The sequence below is a fragment of the Apus apus genome, chromosome Z, assembly GCF_020740795.1.
Source record: "Apus apus isolate bApuApu2 chromosome Z, bApuApu2.pri.cur, whole genome shotgun sequence".
Lineage (NCBI taxonomy): Eukaryota > Metazoa > Chordata > Aves > Apodiformes > Apodidae > Apus > Apus apus.
The window spans coordinates 3,292,140-3,311,472 of record NC_067312.1 but is presented as its reverse complement, the minus strand read 5'-3'; the positions used below and the strand labels follow the sequence as shown (position 1 = coordinate 3,311,472).

Sequence of the window (19,333 nt, the reverse complement as noted above, 5' to 3'; positions counted from 1 at the left end):
GAGCATGACAGCTAGGTTTGCTAAAGCCTTAGGCCACAACAGAGTTAATTGTCTTAGTAGTTCTCCTAGTAGCTGGTATAGTGCTGAGTTTTATCTTCTTAGTCTGAGAAAAATGCTAACAAACTGATGTTTGGGACACTTTTAAGAAATGTTTCTTGTAAGCCTGGGACTTTCCACTTCCCCATGTTCTGCTAACAAGTGCAGGTGCAAAAGAAAATTAAACCAGTAGATAAAGAGGCTACAAGCATCAGAAGAGAGTGCAAATAAGCAAGATAAGAACAGTCAACAGCTTGGCTGCTTGGAGACAGAAAAACACAAAAAAGTATTAGAAGACCCCAGACCAAACATTACCACTGGACTAGAAGACAAATGAACAGCACGCATCAGGTGAATGTGTAGTTCACAAGGGTCTAACTGCCCAGGGAATCCTTTGTTCAGGGTCTATCTCTGCAGGCACCCAGCTCCACTTGACACTGCTGCTCTACCTTTCAATTTAATTATTTGTTTTTCTAAGATCTGACACCCAAGACTCTGCTGCAGGAAACCTAGGGTCGAGCCTGAAGAAGAATGAAGCATTTCTGAGAGTGTGAGTGAGTGGAGCCAGAAGGAGCAACCATCAGCTCACTGGAGTTGCCCACTGAAAAGGACTCCTGTCTGTGACTGGTGTGACTCCTTGAGTAGTGGGTGAATGCTAGGGCAGCAGTTTCTCCTTTCACAGCCTGAAAAACCTACTCACAGAAAGTGTAATTGCTCCCCTGTCTAGCTATTTCCTGCCTTTCCCAATACCCTTCTCTTTGTCCTTCGAAAGAAAACTGCAGTGGTCTATGGAGTTCCCCTGAGAAGAAGAGCAAATTACTTTCTCAGACTTTCACACCCTGTCTTCCCTACAAGAGCAGACAACAGAACTACCTGCTGCAGTGCATTTTGCACAAAGTCCTTGTTACTTGCCAAGACACCAGCATGCAAGGCTCTACATTTACTCCTTTTAAGACAGAACCAATCCTGTACAAGGACACAGATAGTGATATGAATACCATAAAACATGGTGTTGAGTTGGCACAACCTGAAGCAGCACTGGCACACAGGCAGCATTTTTCTCAAGTTTCTGGTAAGGACTGCAACCAAGGAGATGACCAAGAATAATTTACAGACCCCTATTGTACCAGGGAAAGACAGAACAGTACTCACCAACTGTACATGCTGGCAGTAGAGTCTAGCATCACTGGCTAACTACCTAACACCAGCACTACTGAGTTGGACAATAGTCTTTGAGGCAAAGAAGTTATCTTACATTTCCTGCAACAGAAAGGAACCACCAAAGGGATACAGATAGTGACTTAATCAACAAAAAATGCTTGCTGGAGCACTCAGAGTGAGACTGTATTTGTCAGAGTTCACGTTGAACGTGGGAGGAAAGAAAGTTGCCAGGACAACAGAAATTTTTCACCTCAAGTTTCTGCTGAAGAGATTAAAAAAATCACTTTATGACATGCAGGAAGTACCTACAGAATTTAGATCTAAAGCAAAGCAGTAATCCAAGATTACAAACAATTTTTGCTATGCACAAAACTGATAGCTTAACACAGCATAGCAGGTGGTAAACTACATCAGCAAAACTGAGAAACAGCAGAAATTGATCTTCACATGGTAAAACCAAGCACAGCTCTTTATGGTAGGTTGCTCTGAAGACAATCTTCAGAAGAAAGGAGAAAATCCTCCACTTTATCACAGAGAAAATAACTGACGTTTGCAGGAAATACTGACCAGAAGATATATCCAAGAAATCTTGAAGACAGAGAGATGAACAGTGACGCAATGGTTAAAAAAGTAGGGAAAAATAAGACAGAGAGTCTCATTTCAGCTGATTAGAGGCAAAAAAAGCAGTTGTGATTGCATATGGCAGGAGAGATGGTACAGGACAACACATTTGACATACCAAGAAGGTGACAAACATTCTGAAAATGAGTTTTCACACCTCCTCTCTCCAAACAGCATTTTTCCAAACCTGCTGCTGGAAAAAAAAAACCCTCTGTACTACTGCTTTTTCCATCTTCTACAGCTTCCAGAACTATTTCAGAATGGGTTACATAAGAGTTTCTCTTTTCCATTGTAGTGATATACCCAGTCCAGAGATTTTTCACTAATAATGACAGCAGTTTTCCTTTTTTCTATACCCTCAATCCTTCAGGTGTCCCTGCCTACATACTAACTTTTCAAACATCAGACACCGGTAAAGTGTGCGAGTGCCAACATTATTCTGTTCCAGTATCAACAAATGCTAAGAATCTTAAAGCAAGACTGTTCTTCATCCCTGCAATTAATTCTGCTCTAAATAAAGAGTTGCAAAGCAATGTAGAAACTTTCTCAGTATAAGGTGATACTGTCCCCTCAAACAAGAAGGAACTCAAGCCAATCTGAAATACAGATAGCCCAAACAGCAACGGCTACTACCAATCAAGTCAAATAAAACTCACTCTGAAGACCTACGAGGAGGATTCCCCAATGCACACACTGGTTTAGTTCTGACATATTTTGTTGTGTTTAGCTGCAACAGATGAGGTTTGCTATAGGTGGCTAAAACACAGTATCCATGAAGTGGCTGTAACATGACTAATAGTAGTAATATGTATCTGACAAAGCAAATGTACAAACCAGGTGCCTAACATTAGTAACTAGAGAAATGTCAGTGTCATAACAGTAAACAGCTTGATTGTTTTAGCAAGCTAACATTACAGGAACAACACATACCCCACAAGTCAAAGAAGCAACAAATAAGTACAAACAAGCTTACCGGCAATGGAAACAGCTTCCCATTCACTTTAATACACAAACTATTAGGGTAATTATCTTCTTGAGGGCAGCTTGTCTCTGCTAGGCACAACCTACATCCCCAAAAAGAGAAAGCGTGATTTTCAAGTGTCACCACATTCATATGTTCCCACAAACATCTAGACTTTTGTTACATTAGCCAATTGAGAAGCTGTAAGAAAACATTACAAAAAAGGTACCTCAGCTGAACTTGGACTGTGTAATCTCGTCTGCCCCCTGGCAAGAAGTCTCTGTGACAAAGAGAATGAAAAAGAGAAGTACCCATTCAGACAGCAGATCTCATATTCCAGTCATATGCAGAAAGAACTGGCACACCAGCCCAACATCACTATACTTTGCTCTTATTTATCTTTTATTGAGCTATGAACAAGTCTTAAAAGCAACACCTCTGCTTAGCTACTGAAAGTACAGCAGGATTTGAGGAGGAGCACCCTCTGTCAAGAGTTTATAGTAACAATAAAGCATGATGCCAGAGAGGAAAAAGCCCTCTGAATTCTCTTGGCTTACACCAAAGGTCTTACAACAACATGAACCCTGGGACAAAAGATAAAAGCAGTCTTCCATTCCTGCAGCCAGGAAACATGCAGGGAACAAAAGCCTGCCACCTCTCTAAATAGTCACAGTTATTTGGACCCAAGTACTCTTCAGTAGTGTACGATTTACCACAACGGCACAAAAAATCTGTGCACAGGAATTCCTGGAGAAGACAGAACAGATAAACTCAATATACTTCTGTGAGGATTATCACTTTACATCTACAAGCTTATCAAATGCGTAAAATTAATGAAAAAACTGCACTTTCTTTTGAAAGCTTGCATAAGAAGTTTATCTACACCATGCCACACTCTTAATCCTTACCTGGAAATACAGATTTCTCTGACCTGCTGAGGTGTTAAAGCAAAGATAAAAAACTTTTCTTGGAACCGCTGAATACTGCTCTGTACTACAAAAAAAAGAGACACAAAGAGGTTTAGTCATGCTGATTAATGGCATTGATTGAAACAGAATCTGAAATTTAGTTTTTCCTGCAACAAGGAGCAAGTTACTTTACATAATGAAAAAAAGCAATGGAATAAATCATATTCAGATGGCTTATTATCACATTACCCTTCACTACTGGAGATGCTTGGAAGCCACATTATAATCCCTTCTCCCAAGGGAGAGAGGACTTTGTGTTCAAACAAATAGACAACAATATACAAACACTGGGTACCTGGTGAAAAGGGTACCACAGAGAAGATGTTTACAACTACTTTAATGGACCAGAAGTGACTAATGGACAGCCTCAAAGCTACTCAATTCAGAAACAGCTAAAGGTAACTAAGTCTTTGGGAGGAAGGAAGCAAACACAACCCCTAATGCCTGAGAAGCCAGGTAGGCTTCGTGTCTGGGAATTAACCCCCAGGAGCATTTGGGAAAAAGTAAAAAGAAGAAAAAAAATAAAAATAAAAAATACAACTTTCATATCAGAATCCTACTTGTCTGTCAGTGATGGGAAGCAGTAATATTTTAATATTAAGTGTTCATTGTATGTGCACGTATGCACAAAACAGCCAACATTTTGTTTTAAATTAATACTTGAGCACGTGTGACAAAGATCAGAAATATCTCATTACTGAACTGAGTGAGGGTTAAAAATAAACCCACACCTGCAGCTGCTCTGTATTCACGTGTTAGTGCAAAAGAATGCCTATGCTCAGCCCTTTTAAAGAGTGGCAATGAAGCAGACTACACTCCTAGCTCTCTGACCTACTTGTCTATTCAGTTTCTGAATCCTTAATTCCCACACACAAAACTTGTTTGGTCCTGTTCCAGTCACCCAGGTCTACTAACTGGAAATATAACCCACCCTCATCCACCTAAAAAATATTAAATAAAGGAAGCCACATTTCCCAATTTGCTTATGAATGTTAAGAGTGATTTTTTCAGCCACTGCTCATATCCTTCTAACATCAGAAGAGCCCATTATTTGCGTATCAAGTAATTTCTCACATCTCATTTCCCCACTTCTCCTCACACAGATCTGAGCTGTAGCTCTGCCTGTGGCCCTTCAGATCGTGTGCTCTGGAAGGAGCCTGAAGGCAAGCAAATACTCAGTTAAATTGCTCGTCCCCCTTGTTCATGCGCTGTAAGAACCCAAATGTTACAGGATTTAGAAAATTGGGCAATGTGCAAAGAACCCATATACAGTATTTAAGGGAAAAGGTTCATTCAGCTCTAACTGTAACATGGTGACACCCCTAAGAAAGCATTCTCCTTTCAGAAAAAAAAAAAAAAAAAAAGATCACTTTCAAAGTTGAGGAAAGTAGCAGTTAGGGAATCTTCCAGCCTGTCACTGCCATGTCTAGATATCACTAACCAGGAAACAAAAGGCAACTGCACAGCAGAAACATAACGATGAGCACACACTGAATGATATGAGACAGGGTGGCTCTATAAGAGTAACTCAGGAAGCCAGTTAAGATACTCAGCTGATGCACACAATGAACACAGACAGGAGCTAACCAGGACATGGTGGCGCTGGCAGATTCTCTCTGTACAGGTAATGGCAGCAGGAGCCATACAGCCATCCTACACCACAGCAGCTATCAGACCTATACATAGGTTCAGTATCCACTAACACGGTGTCAAGACACACTGACAGAAGTGACAACAGGCATTGTAAACTATGCTTGTTAGCAACACCTGCTGCTTCATCTACTAGAAGATGGCCAGTGATCAGTATACACCTCACTGAAGCACAAGACACAGCCTAAAAGACCTTATTATCTGTTAAGAAACTAAAATTTATGGGGTCGCAAACAGCTTGCAAAATTCTGATGTGTTTCTAAATATTACTCAATAGTTAGGGAACATTTTCTAACATGTAAGGCAAGACAAGCTGAATTTCAAGACAGAAAATAAGAGGGAAAAGACTTCAGGTCCAAATCTATGAGTCAAGTGTCACCTCAGGTGAAGTTCAGACTAAGTATTAGAAAACATTTCTAACGGCTTCCCAGCATGATGGTCGATGACCCAGACTTGTCTGTGTTTAAGAGGCATTTGGACAATGTCCTTAACTATTATTCTTTAACTTTTGGTCAGCCCTGAAGCTGTCAGGCAGTTAGGTGATCATTGTATGCGCCATCCAAGTGAACTATTCTACCCTATTATTTAATACTCTAAAGCAAAAGATCTTTAATCATATAATATTTACAGAAGAGGACACTATTTTCTGAAGGGTGGCTTGGCACTTTTGGGGACAGCTGGTGAGAAGAGGGCAAGGGTAGAAATAAAAACGTCTCTTGTACAAGGACAGGCTGAGAGAGTCGGGGTTGTTCAGCCTGGAGAAGAGAAGGCTCTAGGGAGCCCTTGTTGTGGACTTTCAATACTTCAAGGGGGCCTATTAGAAAGACAGGGACAGACTTAGTAGCAATCAGACACGGGGTGATGATTTGAAACGAAAAGAGGGGAGATTCAGACTAGATAAAAGGAAAAAAAAATTGCTTACACTGCAGGTGGTGAGACACTGGCCCAGGATGCCCAGAGGTGGTAGATGCCCCATCCCTAGAAACCTTCCAGGTCAGGTTGGATGGGGTCTCTGAACAACCTGGTCTAGTTGAAAATGGCCATGCTCACAGAAGAGTTGGACTAGATGGCCTCTGAAAGTCCTTTCCAACCCAAACTACTCTACAATCAGAAGGGAACGGACGTTCCACTTCTCCCCCCCACTGCAAAACATACTTTAAGTCTGGAGTTTGTACTGCCGCAAACAACACCTATTTCATGGGTTAAAGCAACCCGCAGAGCTATTAAACACTTACCTAGACTTGTAGGCTTTATGAGCACATCGAGCACATCGTAAAAAGGCAGGCTTTTCAACTGAACATCAGGATGAACGGGTGGAATCGGAGGAGACGGCTGCTGCATCTCAAAGTGGGGCTTAGTGTCCTGGAGGAGCACAGAACTGACAGGCGAGGCAGGAGACTGAGGCGTGACCGAAGTAGAAGGGAGCGAGTGGATACCAGCAACAGCCAGGTCAGGCTCGACAGGAGAGGGACTGCTGTCCAAGTTGAAAACAGCAGGTTTTATGGCTGACAGGTCCGAAAGTCCTTCAATTGTCCGCGGGTACCGACGCCTGTAGAGTTCCCGGATCTTGATCTGAACTGCTGGGCTGCAGCCACTCTTCAGTAAGTGCAGTGCCCTCATCAGGAGGTCATGTTTCCGCCCGCTTTTATTCCTCCCAGCAAACCCCAGCAACACTTGCAGTTCAGAAACACGAAAACTTGATATCATATTCTAGAGAAAAAAAAAAAAAGGGAGAAATAAGCACAGGTGAACCAACAGTGCCCCAAATAGGCCTTTTCGAGGAACACGGTGAAGCCTCTGAGCTTCCATCATCTGGTTTCATTTTTGCCTTCTCAGAGAAGAAACAAAATATCCAGGATGAAGGTTGAATTTGGTTGTGTTCTTGATTCCAAAGGCTTAACTGTTTCCACAGTCTAACAAAAGCAACAATAACAAAACCTTAAGGCAACCCACACAATACTACCTGAAATTCACAGACAGAAGCATGAACTCTACCAACAAATACCTCTCACTTCATGAAACAAACAAAAATCAGATTAATCAGTATTACCACCTGTCTTCCAACACATTTTAAACACTTGTTTATTTTACTTCTTAAGTTCTGCATGCTCTATTCTAAAATGTCCTCTATGTGCAACACATGAAATGCATGTGTGATCAGAGACAGCTACAACAGTTTTCACTCCTGAAAATATGGCACAGCGAAGTGGACTCCCTTTAAAAGGATACATCATGTTAAGAAACTGTTTAACCAACACAACTGATTCTTCCAGAACACAACAAAAAACTCCCTGTCCTTTTTGTATCATAATCTAGTATTGTGGAACATTGAAATCCTTCTTCAAAGAAAATACTACTACTTACTTGATAATTAGGATTAGTTTTGAAAGACTGAACTATGAAGCTCACAAAGATTCTGACTTTAAACCATGAAAATAATAAAGCTGACTATGCAAGAGGAAGCAGTCTTCTCCCCCTATTACCACAACCTATAAGCTTGGCACAGGCACACCACCTCCCATTTTTGTGAGCAAGCTCTCTTTTCTAAAGTATAAAATTGGCCAAAATTACTCTAAGCAATTTCCTTCCTTTTTCTGTGGGACTCTTCCACCATAACAAGGAGGTTGATTTTTAAAGGTGAAAGAACAACCGTATTTAATCTGTACTGCTGTCTCTTACCAACTCCAGACTGACGTGCTGACAGATGAAGGCCCTAACAGAAGGTTTGTATGAGGAATCATAAAATATATTTTTAAAGACAGTTCAAAAGTATGTTCTTGACTTTTAAATAGCAGTCTAGCATCAAACATTTGAAGCTTTGGGCACCGATTTCAGAAGTGGCACAACTCAAAATGCAATGTTTTGTGTCTACCTTCCTTAATCCCTCTTGTGCAGTTACAGAGTTTACACCCACGTATTCTAACACAGACCTGATCTTAGCTGAAGCTGAAACACAACTATGCTACAACCATGCTATGGTATGAAACAACTATGCTACAGCCACATAAAAGGACTGCACTTGCCCTTGCATCCCCAGCTGCTTGCTCCCTATTCTCTCCTCAATGTTGAGAAAATTGCTTTTACACTAATCCAGGTGAGGGAACTGAGAGAGAGAAAAACTCAACTTGTGCCATTACAAGACAGCAGGAGCAAGTGGCTAGGGCTTGCTTTTTCAAGGGCCAGTTTATTCATGCACATCAGAACCACCTATTTCAGGTACTGAATTTAAACATTTCCAGGCCATCGATTCGGGTATGGTGACGTTTCTTATCAAGTAGCCATCAGGAAGCTAACCCATATTTCAAACTAGTATTCCCACAACACCCCTTCCACAGATATGCAATCGCCAGTGAAAACAGCATCACACGAGATCCTGAGTGGCTCCTGCTCACGTCTGAATAGGAGACCAACAGCAGATGTTCCCTTAATTTCTTCCCAGCAACTTCTCTCAACAGCAAAACAGCACAAGGAAAGCAAAGACAGAGACAAAACTCCCTCCACTTCGCAAGCTGATGGCAAACATCACCTTCCACCTGGCATTCCCCTGCTGGTTTTCCTTGGTCTCACAGTCAAACAGGGTAAAGAAAATAAAGCATGTCTGTATTTCTAAATAAGAGCTTGAAGTACTAGAACAGCTTTATAGTCATGCCACATAAAAGTAAAATTGTGTTAGAAGATAATAAAGATATTCCAGAATGTACTGAGAACTGCTGCATGCTTCCACAGATAGTTGCATACACACGATAGCAACGACAGCTCCTTTATTTCAGATGCTGGCAGTAAAGCACGATTCTGGATTCCACCATCAGAATGCAAATGAATAAGATCCTTTACATTCAGATTAATGAAACTGCATGTATTGTAAAATAATGTTCTATCCTGCTTGCTGCCCTCTGTGCATTCCTGCAAGTTAATGAAGATGAAATGAGCAGTCAATCATGTTTCAAAACAGCTAACATTTTATGTGGGAACTCCACAAACTAGCATTTTGTTACAAGATGGATTTCGCTGCACTGGAAGGCACAGGCTGGATTCAACACCACAGTCAGCAAGACATTAAGTTAACACTTGCAATAAAAATGCTTGGGAGTATAAAAAATAAACAGTTTTGTCCAGCAATGCAAAAATCTTACATTCTGCTTTTGAAAGAAGTCTTGCAAACTTGACTTTTACTGGAAGTAACTGAACAATGGCTTTTGCAACATTTTCCCCCTGAAGCTGATTCTCTGTTCCCTGCAATGCAATAACAATCACTTGCATGGAAATACAGCCAGACCAATCTACACATTTTAGCTTCTTACTCCATAGACAGATACATCTAAGTGGACAATCATTATGATCAGCAAGGTCTTATGGAGGCATAACATGTGCTTAGGAGCATTTATAATCATGGTGCAACACAGCTATTACTTCTAACAAACGCCACCAACTTATTTTCTTTTGGTGTTCTGCAGAAGACTGCAGCCTACCTATTAACACGCTTTTAACATAACTGAATTAAGATTAGACATTCAAGTTGTCATGTAAATGCCATGCATTTTCTCCTAAAAGAAGTTCATTTTACAGCTGCACAGCCCAGTAAAAAGCTTTTTTAACACAGAAGACCAAAGCTGTTTTATTTTTAATGTTTCTCCATGAACACAAAGAGTAGTTTGACAGAATGTCAGGGTTTAACGCTGGGCTGGCAATTAAGCAACTGACAGAAGCACTCCATTAACCCTCCCCCCCTACAGGGAGAGAGGATAAAGGAGACTGATGGGCTGGAAACCAAACTACACAGCTTTAATGAGAACGATAATGATGAAACAGAAAACAATAAAATCTAGACAAAACCATTTTTGCCCCGCCCCCATAATGCTCACATCACCACCAAGGCTGCAGGACAGGCCCTGGAAAAGTCCCAGACTCATCTCCTGAAGTCTGGGATGGCAGATGGGAGCTGGATGCAGGAATGCAGGGATTCAGGCAGATGAATGGACAGACTCCTCCCAGGACACCAGCCACAGATGAAGAGAGCTTGACACTCATGATCCCTCAGATTTATACCAAGTATGACACATACAGGACGGAACACTTCGGTCAGTTTTGGTCACCTGTCTGGTCTGCTCCTCCACACAGAGGGTCATGGGTCTGACCACTTTACTCCCTTTTAGCTCCAGAGGGACATTCCAAGATGTTTTTCAGAACCAAGTAGAGGTTCTCAAGACGTAACTATAAATAGGGAGCGTTACCAGTTCTGGAAGCAGACACTGAAAAACATGCTGTTAACTTCAGCAAGTGCAGCTACTTAGAAGAGACTCAACTGGAAAGTAAAATCACTAAATAGAAACCTGATTCTATCCTGGCTGAAACCAGGACACAGAATTTTTAAGGACAGAAATCAGACTGGGTAATTCAAGTACTGTCATATTCCAGAAACATTTTTTCCTCTTGAAATTCATATTTGAAGGTCAGAACAAGTTTCACAGATTTTTTGTTTCTTACTGTTAAACTATAGCAACCATGATTCATAAGCAGAAAACTCATTCCAAAGCATTAAGCTGTAGGTGTATCTGGAATGGCATTGATTTCACAGGGATTATGACATTAAGCAGTCCAGGAAATGCTGACATGCTGCTGAAGTTCAGGGCAGGCGTGTTTCAGAGCAAAGGAAGGGATCAAGCACCTCTCAAACGAGAGGCACACAATTCTCCACATTCCCCCTGCCAAAGCTACCTCCAGTTTCAACAGTCACTGTGCTTACATATGGGAATGAAAGGTAACCAAGAACATCTGTTAAGTTCTTGACACATGTCTTGACACACACAGCAAGCACCAACTGTAGCTTCCAGGGCAACCACAACTGTGCAAGCAGTGAACCCTACACTTGAACCTGCAGGAGCAATCCATGTCAACTCAAAATTTCTAGCCAGCCTCCCCCTGGGAGCTCTGCTTCTGCCCCACTGGCTTCCAGATGTTTTCTGAGGGGTATATAGGGAAGGGACACCCCCCTATAAAGGGAACTAGCCCCACAAATCCTCCATGCTCACTTTAAGCCGTCTTCTGGACATTCACAGCAGAGAAGCATATTTGTGACTTCTCTTGAAATAAATTTGCATACAAGGTGATTTACAGTAGGATGGATGTGTGCAATACCGGCCTACAAGAGCAACTTGTCTTGGCATGGTTGAAGACCTCTATCCTGATTTTAGCTACAAATATTAATGTATTTTGAAAAGCGATGCAACCATTGATAAAAAAACTGCAAGTCCTGGGAATGAATGAAGATATCACTAGTTGAATCTCTTAGAACAGCACATTAAAAGCAGCTCTAAAGAATACAATAGCTGGTGCAAACAGCATGGCTAGCAGGTCCCCAGTATTAAGGGAATTCTTCTTTGGACTAGCTTTGGTCTGACTCCCAAACCAGGCATTAGCCCTCCAACTTGCATGCACTAAATGTAACAGTGGAAATCCTAAAGCAAATGCCTGTGCCCATTTCTCATAAGACACTCAAAACAAAGTCTGACCCTTTTCACTGCAGCCTCTTTCTTAAGTACCATCTCCTTCCTCTTCTCCATCACTGTGTTTCAGCACAATCATTAATTGTTAATTGTTCTAGACACAACAAACTTAAGGTACCACAATAAGCTTCACTGGCCTGTAACTGACTATGCACCTAGAACAAACAGGACTACTACAGAAGGTGCAAAATAACCTATGGTAACATACCGTTAGTTTATTAACATATACTCAGTGTTAACTGCAACCTAAAGATCACTACATCACCAACAGACACCTCTGAGTATCTATTCCATCATCATTTTGTTTGCCCCAGATCAACATATGGAGCTTGAAATTCCCAAAATGGCTGGCATATATCACACAACGTTATTGACATGGCTAAAATAAAAGAGTATAACAAGGCGTCTGGCAACAAGCCTCAAGAAGACACATGAAAGCAGCTTTCAGTGTTCTGCTTTTGGCTAACAATTTAGCACTAAGCACTGCTTCACCTGCTAAACAGGCAAATGCTGTCCATTCAGACTGGAAAAATGAACGATGATGAGTGAAAATACACCAAGTCTGGTATGAAGGAGAGACTGAGTACATAAAAGAATGCGCATTCAATTTCTGTGTTTTAGCATGGCATCTGAACAATACTGCTTGTCACATTTTAATCTCATTACATATTCCTGTGCGTGCTAAAGCAAAAAAAAAACAAACCAAAAAACAACAAACTTGGGGCTTGCTTTCAGCATTCGTAACTGATTTTCCAGGGAATTTTGTGTAATCTCCCTTTCCACGTCAGACATACAAGCACAGTTCTGTCCCTTCTCACTAAAATGAGGTGTTTTCCTCATTGGCCATGAAACTGATCACTAGTGTTGTACAGATTAGTTTTGGAATAGGCATATTCATTTGCATGTAGAGAGCTGCTTTTTTTCCCCTCCTCCATAAAGACAAAACTAACACATTACTTCAAAACCCAATTAAACACAAACTAGGAGACTGAAGCTGTTACCTTCTAAACTGCAGAATTTCAAGTATAGTGTGCCCTCTATTATTTGTTTCCAGATTAGAGGGCAAGGGTGCCAGCAGAAACTAAGGGCACCTATGGGATGTTTTCTCTAAATAATAACACATAACCAATCCTCTTATTTGTGGTATGTTGCTGGGCTGCCAACTGTAGTTTCAAGCCAAATCTTGGCAAATTCAGTATCTGTTGGAAGGTGGAACAATTTTATCACAGATGGCTCTCAGAAGGAGCTGAAGTTCCCTATTCCCAGGCCAATTCTGCTCAAAAATGTATTCACATGCCATCTCTGGCCTCCCCACCAGACTCCTGACTTCTGTTCCATGTCCACCTGTATCTGTGTGACCCTCTTATATTCACTGGGTGCTCATGAGTGAAGATTATTGGTAAAGGTATGTGCCATGCTTAAAAACATGGCTGTGATGAACAGGTCTATAAACTGTAGCTAAATAAAAGAAATACAGAGCTGTGTTCACATCTTCTCAGCAACTCTCTAATACTCCAGAAACTGATAACCTACAGAATTCAATAAACACTACCAATTAATTCAAATCCTGAAGGCCTGGAACAGTAAGCCTCATATTGGACATTTGCACCAGTATCTTGAAAAGTAGGGACTGTGGTTACAGTTACTTCTGAATCCTGTAACAAAACTGAAGATATCCAAAGGGCATGACGTAATGACTGGTTCCTTTGTGTCTCTGTTTTCCTTCACTACAGCCTCCCAGTCAAAACCTTTTTGCCATAGCTTCCCAGAACTTGTACTCTGAAGATGCAGAGGTACTAACAAATAATCAAATTATCATAGAATAGAATAATAGAATCATTAGGGTTGAAAAAGACCTTTAACATCATCAGCTCCAACCATTAACCAAGCACTGCCAAGGCCACTAAACCATATCCCAAAGTGCCACTTCTGTGGGTTTTCCTAATCCCTCCAGGGATGGGGACTCCAGCCCTGCCCTGGGCAGCCTGGGCCAGGGCCTGACAACCCTTGCCAGCAAGAAATGCTGCCCAAGATCCCATCTCAGCCTCCCCTGGCACAACTGCAGCCCATTGCCTCTTGTCCCATCCCTTGTTACTGGGGAGCAGAGCCTGACCCCCCTGGCTCCAACCTCCTCTCAGACAGCTGCAGAGCCAGCAGGTCTCCCCTCAGCCTCCTTTGCTCCAGGCTCAACATCCCCAGCTCCCTGAGCTGCTCCTCCTCACACTTGTGCTCCAGCCCTTCCCCAGCTCCCTTGCCCTTCTCTGGACACGCTCCAGCCCCTCCATCTCCTTCTTGTCCTGAGGGGCCCAGACCTGACCCCAGGATTCCAGCTGCCCCCTCCCCAGTGCCCAGCACAGGGGGACCATCCCTGCCCTGCTCCTGCTGCCCACACCAGTGCTGACACAAGCCAGGATGCTGGTGGCCTTCTTGGCCATCTGGGCACACGCTGGCTCACACTCAGCTGCTCTCAACCAACATCCCCTGGTGTTTTCCAGCCGCTCTTCCCCAAGCCTGGAGCGTTGCCTGGGGTTGTTGTGACCCAAGGGCAGGACCCAGCACTTGGCCTTGGTGAACCTCACACAATTGGCCTTGGCCCATCGATCCAGTCTGTCCAGATCCCTCTGCAGAGCCTCCTACCCTCAGGCAGATCATCACTCCTGCCTACTTGGTGTCATCTGCAGACTTACTGAGGATGCACCTGATCCCCTCATCCAGATCACTGATAAAGATATTAAGCAGAACTGGCCCCAGCACTGAGCCCTGGGAAGCACCACTTGTGACAGGCCAACAGCTGGATTTAATTCCATTCACTACAACTCTCTGGGCTCGGGCCAGCCAGCTAGTTTTTCACCCAGTGAAGAGTATACCTGTCTAAGCCATAAGCAGCCAGTTTCTCCAGAATGATGTGGGAAACAAATTCAAAGCTAAAGTCCAGGAAGACAACATCCACAGCCTTTCCCTCATCCCCCATCTGGTTATAGAAGGAGATCAAGTTGGTCAAACAGGACCTGCCCCTCATGAACTCATGCTGGCCCAGTCCTGCAGATGCCATGTGAGTGCACTAAAGATGACCTGCTCCATCATCTTACCCAGTACTGAGGTCAGGCTGACCTGTAGTTCCCCAGATCATCCTTCCACCCCCTCTTCTAGATGAGCAACACAGTGGCAAGCCTCCAGTCATCTGGGACTCCCCTGCTAGCCACAACTCTTGACAAATAATGGAAAGAGGCCTGGCAAGCTCCTCTACCAGCTCCCTCAGTACTCTGGGTGGATCCCATCCAGCCCCACAGACCTGTGGTCATCCAGGTGCTGTAGCAGATCCTTAACTGCTTCCTCCTGCATTGTGGTCTGTTTTTTCTGCTCTCCATTTGCCTGGGAATAGAAAAATTATGACCCTGAATGCTTCCCTTAAAAAACGGGATTCAGGAGATAACCCTGACCTCCTGCTTTTAGTCAGTCCTTACCTATTTACCAAAATAAATCCAACTCTCCAGGTTGCCCCAGTAGCCTTTTGTAAGGCAGGCAGAGATGACACACCACAGGAAATTGCAACCAGCAAGAGAGCAGCAAACAATACTGCCATAAAAACGTCCCGTGCGTTAATCTATAAAGCAGCAGTTTAAGATCAGTACTAAAGGCCAATTCAGTAAGTCTGCTGGGAGTGGGGGGAGCATCTCTCTTTGGCCAAAAGCAGGAAGAACTGTCTGGATAAAAAAAAATAATTAAAAAAATTGAGTCTGCCAACCAAGTGCCTGGCATTCAAGCAAGCACACCCAAATGCAGTAAAGGCCTTGAAGACATGAGGCAGTCTACTATATTATCTTCTAAAACGTATCTAGAGCTCTCCTAAAATGGCCTGTGAATTATTATCAGTTGGATGTTGAACAGACACCAAGAACAGCTCCAGGCTAGCAGATCCATTTCACAGGCACTCCAGTTCACAAATAAGATGAATGAGAACATCAAAAGACACTTCTTCACACTTCAATTTTTTTGTTTGTTTGTTTGTTTAAAGTACTGATACCTGTTATTTTGAGTGATGAAAAGGCAGTTTTGTAGCTGGTCTGACACGCAGTTCCCTTCCCCCCATCCAGTACCTCCTGTGTTACTGCTGGCAAGCAACTCAGGTGCATATACAGTTTTAAAGGTATTTAGGTACCCAACTCCCAGACGCAGCCTATCAATACTTACGCACAACTAGAGGAGTGATTACAGCACTTTGGAAAACACGAGATCACAGCTGAAGCCTGGAGGAGAACAGTGACATGAAGAAGAATTCTCTGCTACAAAGTTTACACTGGGGGTTTAGTCACCTACACAGCTACAGCCTTTGAGAAACCTTGGAAAGGAGGCTGAAAAACCAGTCAGGACACCAAACAAAAAAGCATGTAAACATAAATGCATTTAAAAAAAATAACTGTAAACAACTTAGGAAAAAATAAGCCAACTCTTTTTTAAATCTAAGACTGAGATAGAGCACTGCTGCCCTCAAATAAAGAAACTCAGCTCTTTCCATGATATTTTTAAACACCAAGCTCCTCAGCTACACTGCAACCACTTCAAACCCAAGAGGTGTCAGCGCCGGAAGAAGACCGGGAGCATAGGAAATTCCCCGGTGATTGCAGCGAATTTCCCACCGTGGCTCAGACTACAGCCAGTTCAGCCACCAGAGCCCCCTCAACACTTCAGCCTGACTCGCGGGGGTTCCTATGGAACCGGCTTCTGTTCCTCCCGCAGGCAAGTCCCGGCGGGGGCAGAGGTGTGGCCCGCAGCGCTCCCTCGGGGGCACCTCTGCAGGTGTGGATGCTGCTGCAGGAGGACAAAATCCCCCCCCCCTTCCCAACAAAGATGCTGAGAAACACGAGGTGGGGGGGTGTGGGGGGGAGAAAAAAACCCACACAACAGAAAACGATGCAGTCCCCTTCTTTGTGTGACACACCTTAAAAACACGAAAAGGCCAGAGCAGGGAAGCCCACAGGTGCAACACAGAAAGGCGCTCCATTAAGAGACAGGGCAAGCCTGGAAGGGAAGACCTGGCTTTCACGCTTTGGCAGCGGCAGCCCCCCCCACACACACAGTTCTAAAGCGACTGCGGGACGCTGGAAGAGCAGCTCGGGGGCTGCAGAGCCTTTCCGAACAGCCGGCGTTGGCCGGGCAGCCGGGCCCTGCCCAGGCCGCCATGCCGGCCTCCCGCCCGGGCCGCGGCCCTGCCGCCCGGGCCGCGCCGAGCCGAACCGGCCCCAGCAGCTCCTTAAGATGTCGGGAGAGACGGAAGGAAATAAAAAAAAAACCCACACACACACAGACCGCCAGCACAACCCGCGCGGCAGGGACGAAGAGCGGCTCCCCGAGCCCTCCTCCTCCTCTCCCTGGGGGGGGGGGCAAGGGAGGCTTCTCCTCAGGCAGCCCCGCCGCCCCACGAACGCCTGCCCAGGCCGCGGGCTCCCCGAGGGCCGGGAAGGTCGTCTCTTCCCTCCCGTCAGCAAAAAAAAAATAATAATAATAAAAAAAAAAAAACACAACAAAAAACCCGGTGGAAACGCGGGGTGGGCGAGGAGCCCCCATTTGGGGGGGGGGGGGGGGGGGGGGGGGCACCTTCTCCCGCCTGGTCCCCAGACACACACAGACACAGACACACACAGGCATAGACAGACAGACAGACAGACCGACCCCAACCCCCCCCCCCCCCCCCCCGCCCGGCTTCCTCACCCGCAGCTCCTCGAAATCCGCCATTTTCTACCCGCTGCTCCCGCCGCCGCCGCCGGGCCCCGCCGCCACCATCCTGCCCCCGGCGCGCAACGCGGGGCGGGCCCCGCCGCTCCCGCCTCCTCCCTCCCTCCCTCCCTCCCTCCCGCCTCCTCCCGGGAAGGGCCGTCACGGGGCGGGAACGCCAGGCCTGCTGCTGGGTTTTATGGGGTACACCCTCCTCCCCCCCCCCCCCATCTCTCCCCGTGGGTCCCTCTGACCCTCCCACCCCCCCCCCCCACGGAGACCGCCCCGTTCCCGGGGGGGTTGGAAGCTCCTCCGTGTTCCCCCCCTCCCCCGGCTGCCACCCTGCCCCGCTCCCAAATTAGCATCGTTGCTTCAAACAAGAGTCACGACACCCACACACACCCCAAACGCACTCGGAAAACCCGGCAGGAACAGCAAATCCTTGTGGTCAAGGTGCCTGTTGAGACGGAGAAGCGCTGGGGATGGAGCTTGGGGCTGGGTACCCGGCTTTGAGTCTTCTCACCAAACCCCCACGTTCTCCCGATGCCTGTTACTAAAGATGTGACATTCTATTCACAAATTAAAACGAAGCCCAAATGCCACTGGCAGGAGGCTTCAAAGCTGGGTAATGGGGTTTCCTGCTGCAAGGGAAACAGAAAGATAAACACAGAGGTGCAGCTGAGAATAACATTTTCAAAAGCAGCCAGGGATCGTTAACCTCGTCACAATAATTACCAAGTCACCATATTCGGTTTCAGTTGGCCACTGGGCCATTAAACCAAACAACCAATGTATTGCAATTAAAAAAAAAATCATAATAATAAAGGCAGATCAAGCCAACGAACAGCTGAACCAACCAGACTGACTCGAGGGTGAGGAGAGACACCGGGAAACAAAAACCAAAAAGGTCTGAAACACAGAATGAATTAACCGAAAGGCAACAGTTTTTGTCATAATTGATGGATTCGGAGTGGTAATTACAACGCCTAGTTCTGCTAAAGGCTTTAACCACAGCCACAGGGAGCTCAGTCCTGCACTGCATTACCTGGTCCTGCGCTGGGCCTTGTACCAGTAACATCCTTTAAGATCTAAGCATGGGGATTTCATTAATTTCAAGCCCCTTTTGTTAGTCAGAAGCAGGAATCTGCATCCAAATGAGGCGTGCTGCCTGCCTCACTGCTGTGTGACTGTGACTGCCAAGACCATCAAACACTTCTTGCTCCCTGCAATGCCAGACTAAAAGGGGAAGCTGCAGGTTAGGATTTCTCAGATCATGAAAGCACACACCACCAAAGTCTTCTCCTTTCAGCACAGCCTTACATCGTTATTCCTTCAAATGCACTGGGAAACACATCCATGTCCAACCTCACACCAGAGCCCGGAATGTCTCTTCTCACATACACTCGCCTCTCACTTCATAACCTCATCTTTCAACCATCCCATTCATCTCATCCCCTAAAATCCACGGAGATAAGGACAAACAGTTTGTCTTTCAGCATCTCACATGTGTAAGATTATAAGAGTTTACATACTAGCTTATCATTGTTTTCTGCTCTCTTCATCACATTTTGTTTTCTCCCACCTTTCCCTCACAGCCTTTCTCCTACTCATAACTGGGGCCATTCCCTTGAAAAAACACATACCTCTCACCCTCCTCGAGGTTTTTCCTAGGTCCCTGCTCCACAAAAACACAGGGTTATCCTCCCCCAATCCATCATCTT

At 44.7% G+C, this 19,333-nt stretch overlaps 1 protein-coding gene across 11 annotated transcripts in view; it reads right to left on the bottom strand.

Moving 5' to 3' along the window:
• Positions 1-17,697, bottom strand: part of PIAS2 (protein inhibitor of activated STAT 2) — a 34,070-nt gene extending 16,373 nt beyond the window's left edge. For all 11 annotated transcript variants that reach the window (XR_007891801.1, XM_051642478.1, XM_051642479.1 and 8 more), the window contains exons 1-5: positions 17,610-17,697; positions 6,633-7,107; positions 3,688-3,772; positions 3,009-3,059; positions 2,792-2,882 (exon numbers count right to left, since the gene is read on the bottom strand). Coding sequence is in view for 10 of the 11 variants with exons in the window: in XM_051642478.1 (XP_051498438.1) it covers positions 2,792-2,882; positions 3,009-3,059; positions 3,688-3,772; positions 6,633-7,107; positions 17,610-17,633 (726 nt within the window). In the remaining variant the exon portion in view is untranslated. The remainder of the gene's footprint in view (positions 1-2,791; positions 2,883-3,008; positions 3,060-3,687; positions 3,773-6,632; positions 7,108-17,609) is intronic.
• Between the last annotated feature and the right edge of the window lie 1,636 nt (positions 17,698-19,333).